Genomic DNA, 21,265 nt, shown 5'->3' with positions numbered 1-21,265 from the left:
TGTAACAAGCACCCCTCAGAGAGGAAATCAAGGACTTTCTAGGGCAGCAGAAAAAGAAGCTCCTCGGAAAGCTGCTTTATGCACTTCAATTTTTTTTTTTGGTTTTATTTACTTATTTTTATCGTGGTAAAACAAACAAAATTGATCATTTTAGTTATTTTTAAATGTTCAGGGTTTTATTGTTTGTTTTTAGTTACAGAAAGTCACACAGAGTTCTAAACCAGAGTTTGGGCGATGAGGAAGAGAGGGAAGGCGACAGCCCGAGGACTCCTCCACCAGGAACTCTCGGAATGCGCTGCCGGCTGAGACGGCCCCGCCGATCTCCATCTTGCTGGGACCGGGCCGTCGCCGGAGCCTCCAGGGACATCGGCCGCTCCAGCCCCGCGGCTGGGTCCTCCCAGGAGGTACGGTCGCCTGGCTCCGGCCGAGCCCGGCGGCGGTGCTGCGGGGAGGAACAGTCCAGGTGCCGAGTTTCCGCCCAGGATTCAGCCCCCACTCCCCCCGCTTTTCCCCCACCCCGGCCCAGCTCGAAACTGCGGGGAGGTGACGGCCGCAGCCCTGGGGCTAGTCCAGCGCTTTCCTTATGTTGTCTTCCAGAGGCAGCCTCACAGTCCCCGGCTCCGCCTGCGGGCTCGTGCGCGCTCCGGTGGCTCCGCCGCGCGCGCCCCCGGCAACTTGTCATCCCGAAGGCAAATAAAGGCGGCGCGGCCCCGCCGCCCTGGGCGCGCGCCCGCTCCCTGGCCTCCCTCCCGCCGCGGGCCCGCGCAGGCGCGCGCGGCTCCGTCCCCGCGGCCTCCCCTCCCCCACCCCGCCTCGCGCGCCGCGGGCGGGGCCCCGCGCGGGGGGCGGAGCCGGCGCGGGCTCGGCGGGGGCCAGGCCCGGGGATTAGTTGGTTTCGGAGCCGAGGAGGGAGCCCGGGCCGTGGCGAGCGCCGAGCAGACAAAGCCACGTACGGGGGGGCCCGGCCGGAGGTGGGCTCGGGGCTCGGTGGCGCCCCAGCCCGCACTGAGAGCTCTGGGAACCCGCACGCCGCCCCGCCACCCGCCGCCTCTTTGCAACAGGTCCGCCGCCTCCGGGCGGCCTCCCTCTGCGCTCCCCTCCCCCGCGCCGTGCGACCCCCCCACCCTGGGGCGCCTCCGCTTGGCTCTGGGCCGTCATCTCGCCACCAGCTTCGATGCGGTTCGGGTCCAAAATGATGCCGGTAAGCGGACGGGCCGTAGGGGCCGGGACCGGAAGTGTGCGGGGTCGCGGGCAGGGGTCTGGTGCGCGCCTTCGTGCGGGTCCTCAGCAGAGCCCGTGGATGGAGGCGGCGGGGGGCTGAGTTCGCGTCGCGGGTGGTCCATGCATAGCTCACCTCCCGCGAGCGGCTCCATCCTCCAGACTCCCCACCCCAAGCTCCCGCGTGCCGGGAGCGGGGAGACCCTCACCGCGGGGAGGGGTTCCAGCAACTGCTCCCGAGTCGGTGCGGCAGCCACTCTAAACTTTTCTTTTTCTCTCTGGCTGGGTCCTGACTTTTTTTTTTTGCAGTTCCTGAAGGTCAAGAACAAGGGAACCGGGAATCTTATTTGCTTTGTCTTAAAAAAAAACAAAAAACAAAAAAACCCAAAAAACAACTTCAAGTTGGCGTGAAATACACATACCGAAAAGCGTACCTTTGTTTTTAGTTGAATTTCGATCTTGATATCGGTCATGGCCAACTCACTCTCTTTTTATCTGGAAACTGATTTGAATAAATGCAGCCTCAAAGTTTTTGATCGCAGTGAAGACGCATTTGCCTGGCTCCCACCGTTTCCACAGCTTGTTTAGCGAGTCCTTGGAGAGGGTTAGTGAGTTCTTTATAGACTCCGTAGGCTTTCGACGTGTCCACCAGGCCACACAGGTGAACAGCAGGTTTGAGACATTTGAAATGCCCATTTTCTTCAACGGTCGCAGAAGCTGGAGGGTTGCAGTGGCTTATGCAGATTTCAGTAGTGTGTTTCCTCTAGCAAATTGTATGTACTTTACACTTCTGCCACTGAAGCAGGATTATCTTGCAGTCGAGCGATGTTTTCTTATGGCTTCATTTGTGGAAACAAAGAAACAACTTTTCTTTTACTTTTAGAGAGTCTGTGGAATGAGTGAGGACAAATTTTGTGTGTATGCAGTCACAGATGCAGAATATACTACCTTCTGGCTCCCTAGCTTGTGTTGTGGGAGGGTTTCTTAAACTTTCACATACCTGACACATTTGATTTATTATTTTTGATAATTGAGTTTAGATGGTTTGGGATATTTTGTCCTGCCAGGATTCAGAGAATTTGAAAGTGTTAATAGCATTATGTGTCCTTTTTCAGTTTGATACCTGGTTATGAAGTTAGGTTTGTGACGTGAATGACCAATATTTAAAATATGGAGAAGGGTGAGGGATTTTGTCATTAAAATGTTTTCTTCCTTGGATTTACATTTCTTTGCCTAAAAATAACTTTTGCAGTTTGTGAATTTTTTTTCTTAAAATAGGAGCAAGACAACAAGTGTTAGTTGTTGCGTTATGATTTCTTTCTTAAAGATAAGTTGTATGTTAAGGTATTCTTCGGCCTTTCTTAATGCTTATGAAAGTTTTCCTTCTCCCAACTACATACCAGATCATCACAATGTATAGAAAGTTATATAGCTTTTTAGGCTATTGCCTTTCCTAAGGTCAGTAGTCTCTTAAAAAAAGATTTATTTGCTTTAGACTGTGCCGGGTCTTCCTTGCTGCCCGTGGACTTTGTCTAGTTGCTGGGAGCGAGGACCACTCTTCGTTGTGGTGCATAGGCTTCTCATTGCAGTGGCTTCTCTTGTTGTGGAGCACAGGCCCTAGAGTGCTGCCTCAGTAGTTGTGGCACGCGGACTTTGCTGCTCCTTGGCATGTGGGATCTTCCTGGACCAGGGATCGAACCCTTGGCCCCTGAATGGCAGGCAGATTCTTAACCATTGGGACACCAAGGAAACTCTGTCAGTAGAATCTAACAGGACTCATTATGATATGGTGACATGTGCAGTATTTGCTCAGCTCCTACCTTTGTGACCATAGCCTTTTTTCTTTTTTAGTGATTTGTTTCACCATCTGTAAAATGGGGATTTTAGTAGTAGTACCTAGCTTTAGGATGGTTGTGAGGATTAGAGTTATTGTTTATGAAACAGTTAGTGCCTCCTTGCCTCTCTTGGGATAGTTGCTAGGTAAGAACTTCTCCTGAATTTGCAGTATTGGTTAGGTTAAACTGGAGATTCTTATACTTGCAACACATAAAAAATATGAAACAAAATTTCATTTATTAACCTCATGTTATATCTTTATCCTGTAATATTTGGGATATTTGAAAATAAGACTTTTCTTAAATATATCTCTTCTCTTTAGCTTTTAATATGTATTTTTATTCCATCATCAAGTGAGGTTTTGAATTTATTACTTTGAAAAACTCTAACCAATTTATCGGAAAAAGCACTTTGCTTAATAGGGAAAAATGGATAGTCTCAGAATGTGGACAATTACCCTGATATGCTTTCTTGTTGGGGTGAAATGTACATGACATAAAAATGACAGTTTTAACCATTTTTAAATGTACAGTTCTGTGACATTAAGAATACATTTTAAAAATTGTTTTTACAGGAATACTGGAGATAACTTACTGTTTAGACTGCATTATATTAAAGTTGTGCAAATAAATTGTGTTCATGTGTTTTCTCACCAAATGGTAGAGAATCAAGTGAATTTCTTTCATGTGGGACATGAAGTGATAATTGGATCCCAAACAAGAAGGGGATGATGCATTTTAGTAGGCTAACTAAAAATAAGTAGGCAAGTGCTGAGAATCACAGTAGAGATAATGATAGGGTACTGCAGAAAAGGGTGTAATAATTACACTCATTTTCAGATACCTGCCATAGTTGGTATGTCTGGTTCTGTGATACTTCCACAACTTGGTGAGGAGAAACTGATTACTTCTTCTTACTTGACACCATATCTTTTTCTTCATTAAAGAAACAGTCATTTGTAGTTTGACAGTATGGCTGTTTAATGAGCCATTCTCATGTATTTATCAACTAAAGGGAAATCATCATTAAAAACATTTCTCAGCTGTTTAAACTTTTCATTTTGTGAAGCGTTGTATTCAAACAAGAATATTTTTATGAAAGAGCTAACTCTAAAAGCATTCACTGTTCTTTTTAGATACAGTTTTATAAAAATTTCTGTTTGTACCTGCTGCTGAAAGGTAAATGAAAAAAACCTCACAAAACCACACACAGTGTTCCACAGTGCCATGTGGAAGGCTAGAGGACTTGAATTTGCCTGTCTCAGTGGTTGATGTCATATATGTGGCATTTATATTCAGCTGTGATAGAAAATGAACTGTATCTGTGCTGTCCAGTGTGGTGGCCACCAGCCACCTGCAGCTTCTGCACTTAAAATGGGACTGAGACCAAGGAATTGAATTTTTTAAAAAATTTAATTTTAATTACATCTAAATAGCCACATATGCCTGGTGGCCGCTGACTGTATCGACAGGGCAGTCAGTTTGATGAAGGGGCACAAAGGAGCATTTTCCATTTGAATCCCATATTTGCAGCTTCACATTAACATTGATACTTTAAATAGAATTGTAATGGGTCGTTTATTCCTAATGACTTGGAGAATGGGTTTTCCGAATATTTAATTTAGTGTTCTGTTTAAATGAATTTCATCACATAGCCCTAATATGGATAAAATTTTCGAGAAAATAATAGCTTAAAGAGCTCAGTTGAACTAATCATGATTTATTTTTAGGTTTATGGCATTTTATCTTTCGATGCTACAGAGGTATCATAATTATACCTAGCTATTTCATTACGCTGTGAAATATTGTCTGATTATTGGAACTTATAGTTTTGGAAGTCTGGGACCAAAAAAATGAGATATTGCAGTAGCTCCTTTAGAAGTCTGATTCTTGGTCAGTCGGATTTATGTATTTCTAAAGGCAGCTTGGTCAGTTCCCCAGCCTGAGAGCCTAACTTCTGCTGAAATACTTGCATTTTCATGTTTTAAAGTATTATTTGTATTATATATTGGTTTTATTTGCACATACTTTCCCAAACTGAAATTGTGTTTTGAAATGACAAACCTTTCAAGTTATAGCATCAGAACATTGTATTATTATGATTATACCATGTTCTGAAAGAATTCCTGTTGTTGAGAAGTAATGTAGTCCGTTAGCTTAGGTTTTATTGCAGAGTAAACTTTAAGGTAGGTTCTCTATAGAATTATAATTCTCGAAGGTTGTTAAACAAATCATCTATTTAAAAGAAAATGTGCAAAGTATCTCACATTTCCTGTGCTGTAGTGAAATTTGTTTCTTGTGACTTCTGCTACACTAATTAAAAGCTGAAAAGTATTTAACAATTTCTGTATTTTTACCTGTTTCAGAGAAACTGGATTTAGACTTTATAAAGAACTGTAGCACAATCATACACCTGCTTATATTTTAAAAATTAACTTAGAACTTATCTGAGAGGGACACAGAGGGTCATTTATTCATACACTGCTTCTAGGAAGAACTGTTTTCTCTCCGTCTTCATGTTCCCTGCCCCCCAGCAGCAGATGGTAAAAACAAGAAAACAAAACCTCTCTTTTCTGGAGCTTTTAAGGAACACTGTAGACCTTTATCTCTTGGTAATCTACCATAGTGTGCGAGACTTCTTAAAAAGTCTTTCTAAAGTGAACTTAACACTGAGCCATTCTTGCAGCTCATGTGAGGTCCAGCCTCTTTCTAGTTCATATAGGGTAACAGCGTACCAATACATGTTGGTATGATTACATGTACCATAAACCTATGAATCAACCTGAATATTCATTGGAAGGACTGATGATGAATCTTCAATACTTTGGCCACCTGATGTGAAGAGCCGACTCATTGGAAAAGACTCTGATGCTGGGAAAGATTGAGGGCAGGAGAAGGGGACAACAGAGGGTGAGATGGTTGGATGGCATCATTGACTGAATGGACGTGAGTTTGAGCAAACTGCGAGAGATAGTGAAGGACAGGGAAGCCTGGCATGCTGCAGTCCCTAGGGTCGCAGAGTTAGACACAACTGAGCGATTAAACAACAATACCACTGTAAACCTCTCACTAGCCCTTTCTACTAACAAGTACTGCAAAGAACATGAAGAATGGGATAGAAGAATTCAGGAATCCAGAGTGTTCTTTTCAGCTCATGCCACTTTTTCAAGTCAAACATTATTTTAATACTTCTTTTTCTTTTTTCATGGTACTGAAAGCAGGTACTGAACAGAACATTTTCTTTTAATCAGATGTCATTGAGAAAAGCAAACACAGATGACAGCCCTTGTGAGAGGTATACTTACACTGGAGTGGTAGGTGTGACAGTAAAATTTTTCATCTTGTTGGGGAGAGCTGAGAAGTCTTAGTCATTAGGAGAGCCTTCAGGAGCACTGAACATTAAGGACGCAGTGATTCTTAAAACATTCTGCATACTCTCTTATCAGAGGAAAACTCTCTTATCAAAGAAATGCAAATTCTCAACATAGTTAGAGCCTGTGTAGGAAAAGTAGCGTCACAGACTCTGCGACTGTGGCCATTTTTAGCTTTTTTCTGCTTAAAATTTATCCAAAAGCAAATGATTCATTGGGTTAACGGAACCAGATTTTCTTTGAAAATCTTCACGGGACCAATGAATACTGAATTTTCCCTTTTGAAATGCATACTTCAATGGTTGTTCTAGAAACATATTTATGACTTGGTACTATTTATTTAAATTTCAAACATTTCAACCAGAAATCCTTAAGACGCAAGTTTAGAAAGGTAATAGAAAAGCATAAGGAGTAAACTATTGTAAAATATGACTTTAAACTGCTAGTGGTAATAATAAGAAATGGTCCAGACAGTGTACTAATCTTCCATGGTGGAAAGAATAACTTCTCTGTCAACCAGTGTGGTTGAAAGCCCCATGCTTTCGTTTCCCACCCAGGGTGGAGAGGGAGCTTCTGCTGGAACCCCTTGTGTGCCCGACACCTGCCCCTCTGTTGGGCTGCTCATCTCAGATAATCCCGTTTTGACTCTGTGAAGGAAGGCTTCCCCCTTCTCATATAACAGATAAAGAATTTGAAGTCCAGAGGGTTTTTGTAATTTACCCTGGGTCACTTGGCAGAAATGAGACGCAAATCAGGTGCACCTGTGAAGAAATGCTCTAGAATGTTTCTATATACTTATCAAGACAATAGTCATGTATTCTTTTGGCTAATGACAACTTCAAATACTGCTTTACAGAGCATAACTATAATCATTTTTGACTTAGAAAGAGGAAAACAGAGGTATCTTCCCACATGTAAATCCAGACTGGGTGAGAAGATTGGTAAATGGTTCTCTTATCAAGTTTCGGCTGATGTGGCGCTGACCTCACCCTGTGCGAAGGAAATGGCTCAGTGACTATTATTTTTTTCTACCTTTAATGCTTCCATAGAGATCTCGACTCTCTCATCAGCTGGGAAAGAGAAAGGGTGTAATGATTCTGATTCCTTTTTTTTTTTCCTTCTTCTTTCTTTAAAACAATTGCCTCTTGTCTGAGGGGTATTGGATAATCTTGCTTTTCATGGTATGTTTAAACAGGGTGTGAAAGTTGTGAGGTAGGAGAGTAAGGGTCAGAGTGGCATAGGTGGTTGAGAGCCATGGAGGGCAGGGAACTAGAGAGTCTGCTGTGAGGTTGCCATCCTTGTTGTGCAGTCATTTCCGGGGGCTTGAGAGGTGAATCTGTGACTTGCAGAAATGCCCACTGCTGGCAGAATCTCTGGATGAGGGTGAAGTGACAGCATCTCCCCTTGCTGCCCCAGGGGGATGTGTATAGTGAGGAAGAGTGATTCCATTTAATCAGATGAATTTATTGGAAATAAACTGGAGACTGGTATGGAATGAAATCATATTAAATCAGTGGTCTTCATTCTTTCTCATTAACCTGATGATTGTTTCTGGATGGCCTTTTGGGGACAACATCTGTTCAATAAGTGTGTAATGAGCATCCACTATATTCTAGGCACTGTTCTAAGTGCCATGGATGCAGGAAAGAAGATGACAGTTTTCAAGGAGCATACCTTTCTTGAAGCTTAGTGGGAGACTTGGAGTGGGGAGGATATGGAAAGTAGAAACAAAAGGAGATTTATGTAGGATTTAAACAGCATCATGTAACTAGGATGGCTGCTGCAGATTGGTGGTCAGGGAAGTGACATCATGGCTGAGACCTCTGCAGATTTGTGGGAGGAGCAGCAAGCTATGATAAACCTAGACAGCATATTAAAAAGCAGAGACACTACTTTGCTGACAAAGGTCCATATAGTCAAAGCTATGGTTTTTCCAGTAGTCATGTACAGATGTGAGAGTTGGACCTTAATGAAGGTTGAGTGCCAAAGAATTGATGCTTTTGAACTGTTGGAGAAGACTCTTGAGAGTCCCTTGGACTGCAAGGAGAGCCAACCAGTCCATCCTAAAGGAAATCAATCCTGAGTATTCATTTGAAGGACTGATGCTGAATTTGAAGCTCCAGTACTTTGGCCACCTGATGTGAAGAACTGACTCATCTGCAAAGACATTGATGCTGGGAGAGATTGAGAGCAGGAGGAGAAGGGGACGACAGAGGATGAGACGGATAGATGGTATCATCGACTCAATGGACATGAGTTTGAGCAAACCCCGAGAGATGGTGATAGGGAGGCCTGGCGTGCTGCAGTCCATGGGGTTGCAGAATCGGACATGACTTAGCGACTCAACAGCAACAGCAGCATGTCAAGTAGGCAGAATTCCCAGGGGCTGGTGCAGAGGCCTGAAGGAAGCAGCGGGGACTCTGAGGCTGGAGCTCAGTGGTTGGGAGCGAGTGACCGGAGTGGAGGTGGAGAAGTGCAGTGTGTAGGGTTTCCTGAGCCGGGGTGAAGAGTTCAGCTGGCACGGGAAGGGATGTAACAGCCCCTGGAAAAGTTCTAAGCAGTAAAAGTGACATAAAGGAGAGATTAGAAAAGATGCCTCCATTGCTGTGTGAGAACAGATTGTGGAGGTGCCACAGCCAAAGAACTGGGAAAGGTGAGGGGAGCCTGACAGCCCTCCTGGTAGGAAGACAACAGAAAACCAGCAGAGATGGATAAAAGCTTTATCATATACTGCGAGGGCCCAGCAGTTAGTGTGAACTAGGTGTGAACTCAGTCCATGCAGTGTGTGACTTGCTCTAGGAGTTCAGAAGCCCCAGGGATGAGAGAATGGTTGATCTTACCCCAGCGTTGGGCATAAGATCAGGACAGGGTTGGGCAGGGTTACTGCATGTCCACAAGCTCCTCCTGTGGGACTCAAGAGAAACCAGACTTGTTACATCCTTAGAGAGCTCTGCAGAGCTTTAGAGAAAGCCGTCTGTCGCTGTGCGTGCACATCAGTTCCTTGCAGATGCCTTAAACCTACAAGTATTTTACGACAACTGTGCCTTCCACCCCGTGATCATCTACTTTGGGAGCTTCAAGTGCTTTCACCTACAAGTTCCTTCACCTTTTTTTTTTTTTTTTTTAAATCAATGGTAATCTTCATTTTATTGACAGAGATACAAAACAGCCAATGACCTAGGAAATTGAAATCAGAGCTGACTTAAATTCTAGAAAGGGTCTCTTCTTGTCAATGTTTTTTTGTACCACAGCAATATCTAGTTGCTAACTGCTAGCTATTGATAATTTGTGATGTGTAGGTTATTACTGGGTTTCCCTGGTGGCTCTGATGGTTAAGAATTTGCCTGTAATAGGGAGACCTGGGTTGGGAAGATCCCCTGGAAGAGGGCATGGCAACCCACTCCAGTATTCTTGCCTGGAGAATCCCCGTGGATAGAGGAGCCTGGTGGGCTACAGTCCATGGAATCACAGAGAGTCAGACACGACTGAGTGACTAAGCACAGCACAGGTTATTATTATTTTTCTTGTAATTTGTTGATCTGGAAAGGGGTAGTATTTTGGATACTAATTTTAAAGTTAAATAGGATCCTTTCTCTGGTAGGTTTTGATTGCTGCTTTTGCTTGCTAAGAGACCTGGATGTTATCCTGCATTCCATCCGTTCTTCCATTTTCTCCCATGACGGTTTCATCATTATGTCCCGGAGTCCTCCTCTCCAGCCCCTGGTGCTCTTCTTCTGTGTTACCCTTCTCCTGCCTGGAAGGGGTGATCCTCTCCTTATTTATCTTCTTATCTTTACTGTCCTTCACCCCGTCAGTCCATCTCCACACTACTTCCATGGTGATCTGAGATAGCATCTGTCGCTTTCCCTGTCCAGAATTCTTCAAGACTGACTTGTATTACCTATAGCATACCAACAGAAACTCCTTAGCTAGATCCAAAGTTTCTTTATCATCTGGCCCAGTGGATTGCAGCCTTTTTTGTGTCCAGATACACCTGTAGAATATTTGGCCTCTCAGTGGGGAAGGGAAGTGATCGAAAGACTCAAAACATGGAGCAAGTCAGCACTTCACACCCAGTACCCTCCTCGGAGGGAAAGTAAGCAGTGTGTTGCTTCATGCCTGGCAGAAGGGCAGTCCCCTTCGCCCTGCTCAGCCGGCCTTCCTTCAGGATTGCAGGGCGGTTGGGGAAGACCTGCTCACCGCCTCCTTCATGCTCCCAAGGGACCCTGCGTTAGGACTGTCTGTGGGGCCTGATGAGCCGATTTCCTCTCGCTCAGATTGAGTTGCACCTTCTTGTTCATTGACATCCATCGCCTGCTCTGCGCCGTCTGGCTGGGCCATAATTGTCAGTGTAAAATGAGTCGTGTGTGTTCCGAGTTTCTGCGGCACAGCTGTGACTCAGGGGCTGAGAGGTGACCTGTCCCTTCTGTTTGTCCTCCCACCTTCCTGTTTCAGCAGTTCTGGGGCTGCGGTGACGACAGCACGCCGGGTTTCCTCGCGCCACTGTGCCTTAAATGTGTCGTTTTTCTGCCCGGACAGCCCTGTTCCTGCTTGTCTGACTCAGCCTACCCTTTGCGGTTCAGCAGTATTCCTTGAGAGGGGTGGTTTTTTTTCCTCTTCTCACTGGCCGTCATCTGAGCCTCCACCAGGAAGTGCTCCGGCTGTCACGTGTTTGCGGGGCGCTTGTGCTGTCTGCTGTGCGCGGCCTGAGGGTGTGACCCATCCTCTAATCTTTGTGTTTCTAACACTGAGCAGTGTTTGACACACAGTGGCATTTCTTAAATGTTGTTCGGGCGAGTGAATGTTCTCAGTTTTAATTTTCCTTGGGGAAGGTAGTGCTTGCCCCTTTAAATATATGTCCACTGTTGGGAGAAATTTCACAGAGGTGAAATCTTTGAACATAGAGGACCACTTCCCTAGCAGACCGCCAGGTAGAAAGGAAAGAACTAGAAGCAGTGGATTGGTGTACTTAGGCCATCCTGCATGGATCTTAAAAATATGGTGCTTACAGGGAACCCTAGGGAACTTTTTCCAGAGGTCTGTAATGACCTATATGGAAAAAGAATCTCAAAAAGAGTGGATATATGTAATATGTATAACAGATTCACTTTGCTGTAAACGTAAAACTAACACAGCATGGGAAATCAACTATACTCCAATAAAAATTGTTAAAAAATACAATGCTTAGTGAATAAAAGCAGAAGATAGAATGAAGTCTATAATGGTGCCTTTGTGTAAAATAAGACATGCTCCTAAGACAGCAGTGCTCAGCTTAGAAGAAAGCTTTGACTATACGGACCTTTGTCAGCAAAGTAATGTCTCTGCTTTTTAATACGATTTCTAGGTTTGTATAAGGCAACATGAAGCTTATACAGAAGGGTTGAGGTAGGGATGGAGAATTAACTCGTTGAGTATATTTATTTAGTTCTTTTATTTTGTTGTTTATTTATGGCAGACATTGAAAGCAGAGTAGCTTCAAGTGAGCTACTTTGGTAGATGTTTTGGAATTTGAAATCTTGCCTAAATCAGGCTTCTGGCATAGTTGAAAAGGAGAGAAAAGATTTCTTAGGTTATCCTAAAGTAAGCAGAATGCTTTGTTTTCTTCCCTTGAGACATGGTCTGACTCTGAGAAAACTCACTTTGAATTTAGGCCGCGAGTTCACTTATAAACACTTCTTATGCCTGATGACGTGAACATGCTGTTCACATCTGTTTCCTGTTCACGTTCCCGTCGTCCGGGGAACTTTGAGTCTCTGAGCCACAGTATCGGTTCAGTTGAACAATCACATACTCAGATTTGCTGTGTGTCATATATGGAGATTGTGTTTTTCGGGGCAGGAAAAAAACTGGGAGGAAGCATTTGAAGACCAGAACTTCTGTACCAAAGGAATTTGTAGACCAGTAAGACAGATAAGACCGGGATCCAGACAACTATGGTGTGAACAGTCGTCTGAGGAGCAGAGAGAAAACTTCCTTCTGACTGGAGGTGCGTGTCTGTGGGAGGGACAGGGCTGGAGGCAGTTTTATGGTTTTGAATTATTCCTTCTGGAGTAATAATAATCTTTTTAGATTTCTCATTTGGTGATTTGAGGCTGTGACTGTGGAGCAGATAACTTCTATGTTTTAGGTCTTTATATTTCTTATAATTGATTGGAAATTCCTTGAAATTAAAAATATGCAAAGATAGAATATCACTGTATATGAATCTGATTTTTTTTTTGAAGTATAGTTGATGTACAAGTAAGTTACAGGTTTAAAAGTCTGAAGTTTTGATTGTCACTGGGTTAACCATTGACATTTTAACAGTTAATATACACTATACAGGTTAATATGCACTGCTGTTATCTGTTGGGGAAAGAACTAATGCTGTAGTTCATTTACCCAGAAATTTAGTTTCATGTTACATCTCTGCTTATAAGCCCCAGTGCAGTGGTTCTCAGACTTCAGTGGGATTGCTGGTGCCTACCCCAAGGTTTTCTGATTTGGGAGGTCTAGGTGGGGGCCTGAGACTTTCTGTTTCTGGCAAGTTCCCAGGCGATGCTGATCCTGTTTGTCTGGGGACCATGCTTTGAGAACTACTCTAGTGATGTCCCTTATTCTTTAGCCTGCATCCCTTATACTTGAGCTCAGGGCCCTTCATCAGCTGTTTATCTGTCTGTCCTTGTTCATACGTGCCTGTATTCCTGATACACTGGCCTTCTTCGTGGTCATGGCACAGACCAAGCCTGTTCCTAGCTCAGGGTTGTTGCCTGGAATGTCTTCGCTGGATGTTTCTAGAGGGCGGCTCCTTCAGCCTCGGTTCAGCTGCTCCTTCCCTCACTGTGATTAGGCATGTCCTGCCATCACCTGCATCTTTCTCTGTCAGTCACCTTTTATTGTGTTCATTTGTCTTTTATCAGTCTCTTCTCTCCGCCCTGAAAAATTCAGGCTTTCCCATCACTGTGTTCCCAGTGTGACGTAGGTTCTCAGTAAATCCCAATGGATGGGTGAATGAAAGAAGTTGAAATCAACAAGAAGATGGAATTGAGAAGAAACCAAACCAGGACCTCCTTTTGAATGACTGACGTTAATGAGACAAGACTGTCTGTCTCAGGGGAGGTGACTGTTCTCTGCTTCTGTAGATGAAGTGGTTATGTAATCAGACATCTAAAACCAGCTATTTTTCAGTATGTAATGAATTTTTTTCCCGCTATTAAAGTAGCCACTTCATATTTACTGTGTCATTTTTCTCAGAATGGTAGTTGTCTCAGAAAATGATTATGTACTCTAGATGATCCTGAATGAATGGCTAGGAAATACCATGTGTGGTGAACTTTTTTAACTGTTCAAGTTTGTGTCATTGATTTGTAGATTCTACTCATTTGCTCTAGTGACCAAAGAAATAGTTTATGATATAAAGAAATCCTTTGAATATCATTTTATGGTTTTTCTTTCTTTTTAATGAATCCTTTCTATTTTAAAAATTTATTTCATTTTATTTAAAAAACTTTTTGGCCACACCATGTGGCATGCAGGATCTTAGTTCCCTGATGAGAGCTGGAACCCATGCCCCCTGCTGTGGAAGCTTGGAGTCTTTTTTTTTTTTAATTTGTTTTTTAATTGGAGGAAAGTTGATTTACAGTGTTGTTGGTTTCTGCCATACAACAGCAGACATCAGCCATAGTTATACATATGTCACCTCCGTCTTGAGCCATCCTCCTCTCCCTGCATCCCATCCCTCTAGGTCATCACAGAGCACCAGCCTGGGCTCCCTGTGTTACATACAACAGCTTTTCACCAGCTCTCTGTTTTACACATGATAGTGTATATATGTCCATGCTGCTTTCTCTTTTCATCCCACTCTCTCTTTCCCCTACTGTGTCCATGAGTCCGTTCTCTACATCTGTGTCTCCTCCATTCCCTCCGTGTGGATAGGTTCATCAATACCATTTTTCTAGATTCCATATATATGTGTTGATAAACAATATTTGTTTTTCTTTTTGTTTTTCTGACTTCACTCTGTATAACAGACTCTAGGTTCATCCACCTCACTAGAAGTGACTCAAAGTGATTCTTTCTATGGCTGAGTGTGATATTCCATTGTATATATGTGCCACATCTTCTTTATCCATTCATCTCTAGAAGGACATCTAGGTTGAGAATTGTGGAATCTTAACCACTGAACCGACAGGGAAGTCCTAGATTTTTCTTTAAATAACTCTCATGTCTGATAGAAACTAATGGGCTGATGTTTAAAGTATTCCATGAGCAAAATGCAGTACATTTAGTGAATACGTGATATACTTAGTGTAGAAGTAGGTTTAAATATGATTGGTCTTTAATGGAACATTAGTAGATGTAACCCAAGGTAATTGATGAAGATTTTATAAAGCAGTTTAATGGCCTCAGGAGTAAACTCTGGGCAGGAGAGATGACTCATAATAAGCCTCTGTCAGCAGTGATCGTCCGATAGCTGTAGCAAGGCTGGACCGATCATCAGGGAGGCTGGAGAGTGTCTCTGAGGGAAAGGAGTCAAAGACTTAGTCCCAGCTGCTCCTGAGGGAGACGTCGCGGAGACCTCTGTCGGGGTGCCCACTGAACCGCTGGGGACAGGTGGCGGGGTCATCCAGGCGGGGTGACTGGGCAGCATACCGCCTGCAGAAGGAGGGCAGCCCAGCCCACCCTCGGGATGGAGCATGTCCAAGTCAGGGAGCCAAGCGAGCCGCCCGGTGTTCCTGGTTCATGGCCCCTGGAGCAGGGTTACCACGGGAGAAGATGGCGAGGTCTCTGAGGAGCAGGAGGCTGAAACTGCTGGAAGATTGGAATGATCTGCATCTCATTTCTGACCCCTTTCTCGGGGTGGAAGCCGTAGTTGGGCTGAATGGCTCTGTGTGTTTGAGAGACTGAAAGAGGCTTTGGTTGTTGTTGTTGTTTCCTAACCCCTTTCTGTGTATCTTAGTGTTGAGAGAGGTGTTTTTCTTGACCAGGTTATAGGAAGCCTAGTAGCAGCATCCTCTTCTAGAAGGTAGTCTGGGGTCTTCCTTCCTTCATTACATTTCTGTCTCCATAGAGGAATTATTAAATACAAAAATCATCTTGACTTTTCTCTAATCTCACTACTAACATTGTAGTTATCTGATTGTCCCTATGGTGAGTTTCCTGTGAGTTGTAAGATTGGGGAGGATTTATGTCACTCTTTTCATAGATTGTTCATTTTTCTCTAAAGGACAATTTTTTTTCTCATATATGGAAAAAAATATATATGTATATATATTTTTTCCCACCCTTAGGTAAACCTAAGTGATTTGAGATTTTATAAATCAAAACTCTCAAACTTTTATTGCAAAGCTTAAATTCCTTTCTATGACAGGGAACATCCTAAACTCTTAGTTCTATTTTTCTTTCTGTGAAACTTCACATGGTTTTTCGGTCAAAGGAATAAATTTAGCCTGTGACACAAAGTAAATTACTTATACATGCCCTGGTCAATTTTTTTTTTTAAATTTCCTCTTGGAAAAGTCTTCCAAATTTTAATCTGAAATAATTCCTCTTTGAAATGAGTCATCCTTGTATTAATAGCATAACTTTATAGTTACAGTGCATACATGTCCTCTTAAAATGGAACTCTTAAAAATAAATCTTTGATCTCTTTTTTTTTAATGAAAATTGTCTGTGACTTTGGATTTTTGAAAGGGCAAGCCTTCTTCAGACATGACTTGGGCATGAATTACTGTGCAGAGCGTGTGGGGAGGACTAGTGCAACTTAATGTAATGGTGTTTGATCTTTCCCTGAATCTTTCTCTTCAGATTGATCACTTTAAGAATCAAATCTTATTTACTATTTTTAGGGAAATATTTTCACATTATCACAGTTTGATTTGTGTTATGTATACTTTTAAATTGTACGTTATTGTAAAACTAGATTAACATTGATATTTGAACGAATATAAAGTGATGTCTATACCCAATCTCCTAATACCAGATTTCTCTTACATAGTCTGTACAAGACAGTTCCTGTGTCCATATGTTTAATTTTTATTTTTTGGCTCCTCCATGCAGCAGGTGGGATTTTAGTTCCCTAACCAGGAATCAAACCTGTGCCCCTTACAGTGGAAGTGGAGTCTTAACCACTGGACCACCAGGGAAGTCCTATCCATTTGTTTTAAATGGTTAAAACCTACAACTTAATATTACTATTTTGTAACCTTATCTTACCATTTTCTAACACTGTACTTACAGTAGTTGGTACCTGGGTCATAGTCCCTCCAGCAACTGTATTTTGCCTTACTTTTCCATGCTTAACTTATTGGATGTTAGTTTCCTATCTTACTGTTTATAGCTCTTAACACCACAGTGAAAAATCTTCAGCCATTTACAGTTTTTCTTCATTTCAGTTATTTCTGTAAGGGTAATTTATGGGATATATGTAAATTTACAGGTTTTGATAACATGATACACTTTACTTTCCAAGTGGGATTTTTAACAATTTTTAGTACCATCATTATATCTTTGAATGAATCAGTCTCATCTCTGTTGGATCTTACCTTTTAATCACAGACTAATTTAATAGTTGTAAGTGATGCCTCATTGTTTTTAGTTTACATTTATCCTTCCCGCTCCGTGTTTTACCTTTCGTATTGCCCTATGGTCTGTCTGTGAGAGCCTCTGCTCCTAAGTATATATTAGATTTGATGCTTTACTGTTTTTTAAAAACATGAAGTTCTTGATGTGCAAGTTGGGAAGAAGTGAACAGTACATGTCTCTGTCAATGGGAAGGGCTGACCTGGTATCAGGGGAAGAAAAGCCATCTCTTCTATTCCTTCCAAGCTAGACTGAGCATTTTTAGATGCCCCAGCAATTTATCGTCCTCATAGCTGCAGGTTCAGCTGTAAAAGCTGATGTGTTGTTTTGATCTGATTATTGTTGTGCTCATGATGAAAATAACTTACGTCACAAGTTCCCAGGAACACATTTGTGAGTCAGTGAGAATAACCAAGTTTCTCACAGTAGCCTCCCAGGCGATTTGACTCCAGGAAACTCTATTCTCCTTTCTTCCTTACAGGAAAGGAGCTCAGGGAGACTTTGTTTTCTTGAGAATATGGTGCTTTCAGAAATCGAAAGAGTCAGGAAAAGATGGCATTTTTAGAAGTAAGGTTACTATAGATTATTATTTTTCTTTTTTATTTTTTCTTTATGCGTACATGCTTGCTAAGCCGTTTCAGTCGTGTCCAACTCTTTGTGACCCTGTGGATGGTAACCTGCCAGGCTCCTCTGTCCATGGGATCCTCCAGGCAAGAATACTGGAGTGGGTTGCCATTTCCTACTCCAAGGGATCTTCCCTACCCAGGGATCCAGCCCACCTCCCTTCTGTCTCCTCACTGGTAGGCAGGTTCTTTAGCCCTGGCGCCTCCTGGGAAACCCAGAATTGCCTTCTTTATGCTTGCCATTAATTTATGTCTGTTTGCTGAAACCTCAGTCTGCCTCAGATCACATTCATCTTTCTCCTTTCTGAATTTTCATTTTACCTACAGCCCCACTCATGTAATTTGGTACTGCTGCTGCTGCTAAGTCACTTCAGTTGTGTCTGACTCTGTGTGACCCCATAGACGGCAGCCCACCAGGCTCCCCCGTCCCTGGGATTCTCCAGGCAAGAACACTGGAGTGGGTTGCCATTTCCTTCTCCAGTGCATGAAAGTGAAAAGTGAAAGTGATGTCGTTCAGTCCCGTCCGACTCTTAGCGACCCCATTGACTGCAGCCTACCCCTCCGTCCATGGGATTTTCCAGGCAAGAGTACTGGAGTGGGGTGCCATTGCCTTCTCTGAATTTGGTACTAAGTTGTTCTTAATTTGGTATTAAGTTTTTTCATGAGTAAATTTTGTTTCCCTTAAGAGATTTTTGTATCTCTCACATAGTAAGCATGTAGTGGGCATTTAAAATTGTGATATAATTCACATACCATAGAATTCACCCTATAAAGTATATAATTCAGTGTTTTGGTTTTTTTTTTTAGTATATTCACAATGTTAACTGACAGTAATTACAGAACATCTTCATCACCTTAAGAGAAAAACATCCTCTAGGGTCACACGCTGTTCCCCCTCCCCCCAACCCCTGGTAAACATTAATCGACTTTTCATCTCTATGGATTTGAATATTGTGGTGTTTCTTTTTGTGCCTGACTTCTGTCACTTAGTATAGTGTTCTCAGAGTTCATCTATGTGTAGTATGCATCAGTACCTCATTCCTTTTATGGCTGGATGTATTTCATCCTAATGCAGTGGATGTTTAAGTTGTATTTCATGTGCGTGTCTGTGTCTGTATGTGTATGTACGTGTATATATTTGTAGGCTCAGTAATTGGGGCACACAGGCTTAAGTTTCTTCACAGCATGTGGGACCTTACTTCCCTGACTTGGGATCAAACCCGTGTCCCCTGCACTGGAAGCTGGATTCTTAACCACTGGACCACCAGAGAAGTTCCAGGATGTATTTCTTGATTGTTAGGTTTTAGTCCCTGGCTAAAGTTGAGGCATTATGGTAACCCTAGAAAACAGCATTGTCATTCAGATATTTGCTATATATATCACATAGTAAGGACCAAGGAATAAAAATGTTTGCCTTATTAATTTAATTATTGATTCTTTATCAGTTTTATTATCCAAGTGATGTTTAATCATTCTAGAAAGTTTAAGCATAGATAAGTTCCCCAGAATTCATTTCATAATCTTACCATCCAACATTACTACTGTTAATTTGGTGAGGTCTTGCTTTTGTTTGTACTACACGTCTGTGTACACATATTATACGTTTCCATTTGTATAGTGGGATATGGTGAATACTGTTTTGTAACAAAACAGTACATACCTGACACATTCTTGGAAGTTTTGCTTTTTGTGCTTTTTCCTTCTGAAATGTTTTGGTATTAGATGCTGAAAAGTTCTCAGATTTAGCGGTTTTATTTTTTATCATTAAAGATCATGAATTTTTGGCCAGAATTACTGTTTTCAGAAGGACTTGGTTGATAGAGTAGGTTAAATTTTTTTTCTTTAGTAAGTTTTCAACATACTGATAAAACTGCTTCATCAAAATGAAATAAAAACAGTTTCATCTTTTGTTTTATTTTTTAGGGAATTGAATTACACTTTGAAGAGTGATCTTTTGTGGCACAGTCCACTTATGAAACAAAGATAAAAAGAAAATACAGTATAAAGAGCCTGTGTGCCTACTTTTTCTCAGGGTAGCATGACAGGTTAGTTTAACTAGCCTTTTCTTTCGACTTGACTCTCTTTTCTTTATATTAAAAAAAAAAAGAATTCTTTCCCACTATGGTTTATCCCAGGAGATTGGATATAGTTCCCTGTGCTGTAAGGAGGACCTTGTTGTCCATCCCTTCTAAGTGTGATAGTTTGCATCTTCTGACCCTGAACTCCCAGTCCATCCCTCTCCTCCCACCCAACTTAGCAACAACATCTTTTTATGTTGTTGTTGTTCCTCTTCCAAATAAAGTAAGAAGAAGAGAAAAGATATTCATTGAGAAAATGCCTGATTTACTTCCTCTGTAAAATTTGAAACAACTATAAATTATTACAATAAAGCCCATAATTGTAGGCAGGTTATAATGAAAAGATTTTAAATGATAAGTGATACATAAATGAAAGGGGACATATTTAATGTCTGTAAATTTAAGATGGGTGAAATGAGTTTAAACTGTTTATTTCAGGTGATGTGATGCCTTTTTGCTCTAATGGAAATTTTCTAGGGGGAAATGTGGCAGTTAAAGGTCTCGTGGCCCCCAGGAGCAGCTGGGCCCGGTGGGTGGTCCCTCTCTCCCACCCCTTCTCTGGGATGGTTAGGAAGACACCTGCCCTCCGCTGCACATCAGCTGTCACAGTCACGGCTCAAAGCCACCTCTTCCAGCTATATTGGTGTCCAATTAAGAAATTGTCAAACTTGATAAACTACCTTTGTAACCTAAAAACTAAGATAATCACTACAGCAAAGAAAGTCAGTGAAAATGGGACGGTGCTGGTTTGTCCAAGCTAAGCATGAAGCATTTGTGGGTCCTCCAGACATAGATTGCCACTGGGCAGTGAGTACTGGTCTAGGAATAGACAGTGACTAGAGATACAGAGTCAGCATCATCAAGAGCATTGCCCTCTTGACTGAATCAGTCCATCCATTAAAATGTTCTGTAAAAACTCCATGTTGAAATAAAGAAGAAACAAGCACTGCTTTTACTGTCTTCTTCCATCTGTGGCTCTGTATTCTCCACCTTTCTTTTTTTTTTGACTGCACCATGCAGCATATGGGATCTTAGTTCCCCGACCAGGGATCGACGTGCCCCCTACATTGAAAGTGCTGAGTTTTAACCACTGGCCTGCCAGGGAAGTCCCTGTTTTCTCCATCTTTCTGTTCTGAGTCTCTGCATCCTTCCCTTGGGTTCTTAGCCTGTCTCAAACAGGCCTTCGACCTCATTCCTCAGACAGCACTGGTCAAGGCATCCAGCAACCTCCGTCTTGCCCAGTCCGGAGAACTGTCCTCATTCTCGTTTCTAAGATCGCTAAGCTTTATTTGACTTAGTTGAGACACTGCTTTACATGGTCTCTGGTATTCCACACTCCTTTGTGTTTCTTTCCATTTTTGTATGGATGGATCTTTTCTAATCCTTTACTGGGTCCTTGTCCTCTGTGGGACTTCTGGACGAGGCCCCAGTCTTGTGGGCCCTTCCCTAATCTGTTCCTCCTTCCTCATAGTAAATGACACCCCTGTTTACTCTGTTGCTTAGACACCAGATCCATGTTCATTCGATTTCTATGGTTGCATCCCACATTCTGTCCATTAGGCAAGTCTTGTTGACTCTAC

General features: G+C 42.5%; 1 protein-coding gene across 3 annotated transcripts in view; it reads left to right on the top strand.

The window, feature by feature from the left end:
• The first annotated feature begins 886 nt into the window (after positions 1-886).
• Positions 887-21,265, top strand: part of TP53BP2 (tumor protein p53 binding protein 2) — a 66,441-nt gene continuing 46,062 nt past the window's right edge. For 2 of the 3 annotated variants that reach the window (XM_061160126.1, XM_061160124.1), the window contains exon 1: positions 887-1,201. In XM_061160126.1, coding sequence (XP_061016109.1) covers positions 1,175-1,201 — 27 coding nt within the window. In that variant the 5' untranslated portion in view covers positions 887-1,174. Of the gene's footprint in view, positions 1,202-12,188; positions 12,411-21,265 lie in introns of those variants that run through there. The other variant, XM_061160125.1, reaches the window with a different exon arrangement.

Source organism: Dama dama, chromosome 14 (genome assembly GCF_033118175.1).
Source record: "Dama dama isolate Ldn47 chromosome 14, ASM3311817v1, whole genome shotgun sequence".
Lineage (NCBI taxonomy): Eukaryota > Metazoa > Chordata > Mammalia > Artiodactyla > Cervidae > Dama > Dama dama.
The sequence above is the reverse complement of the archived record's forward strand: the minus strand, read 5'-3'. Positions and strand labels throughout refer to the sequence as shown.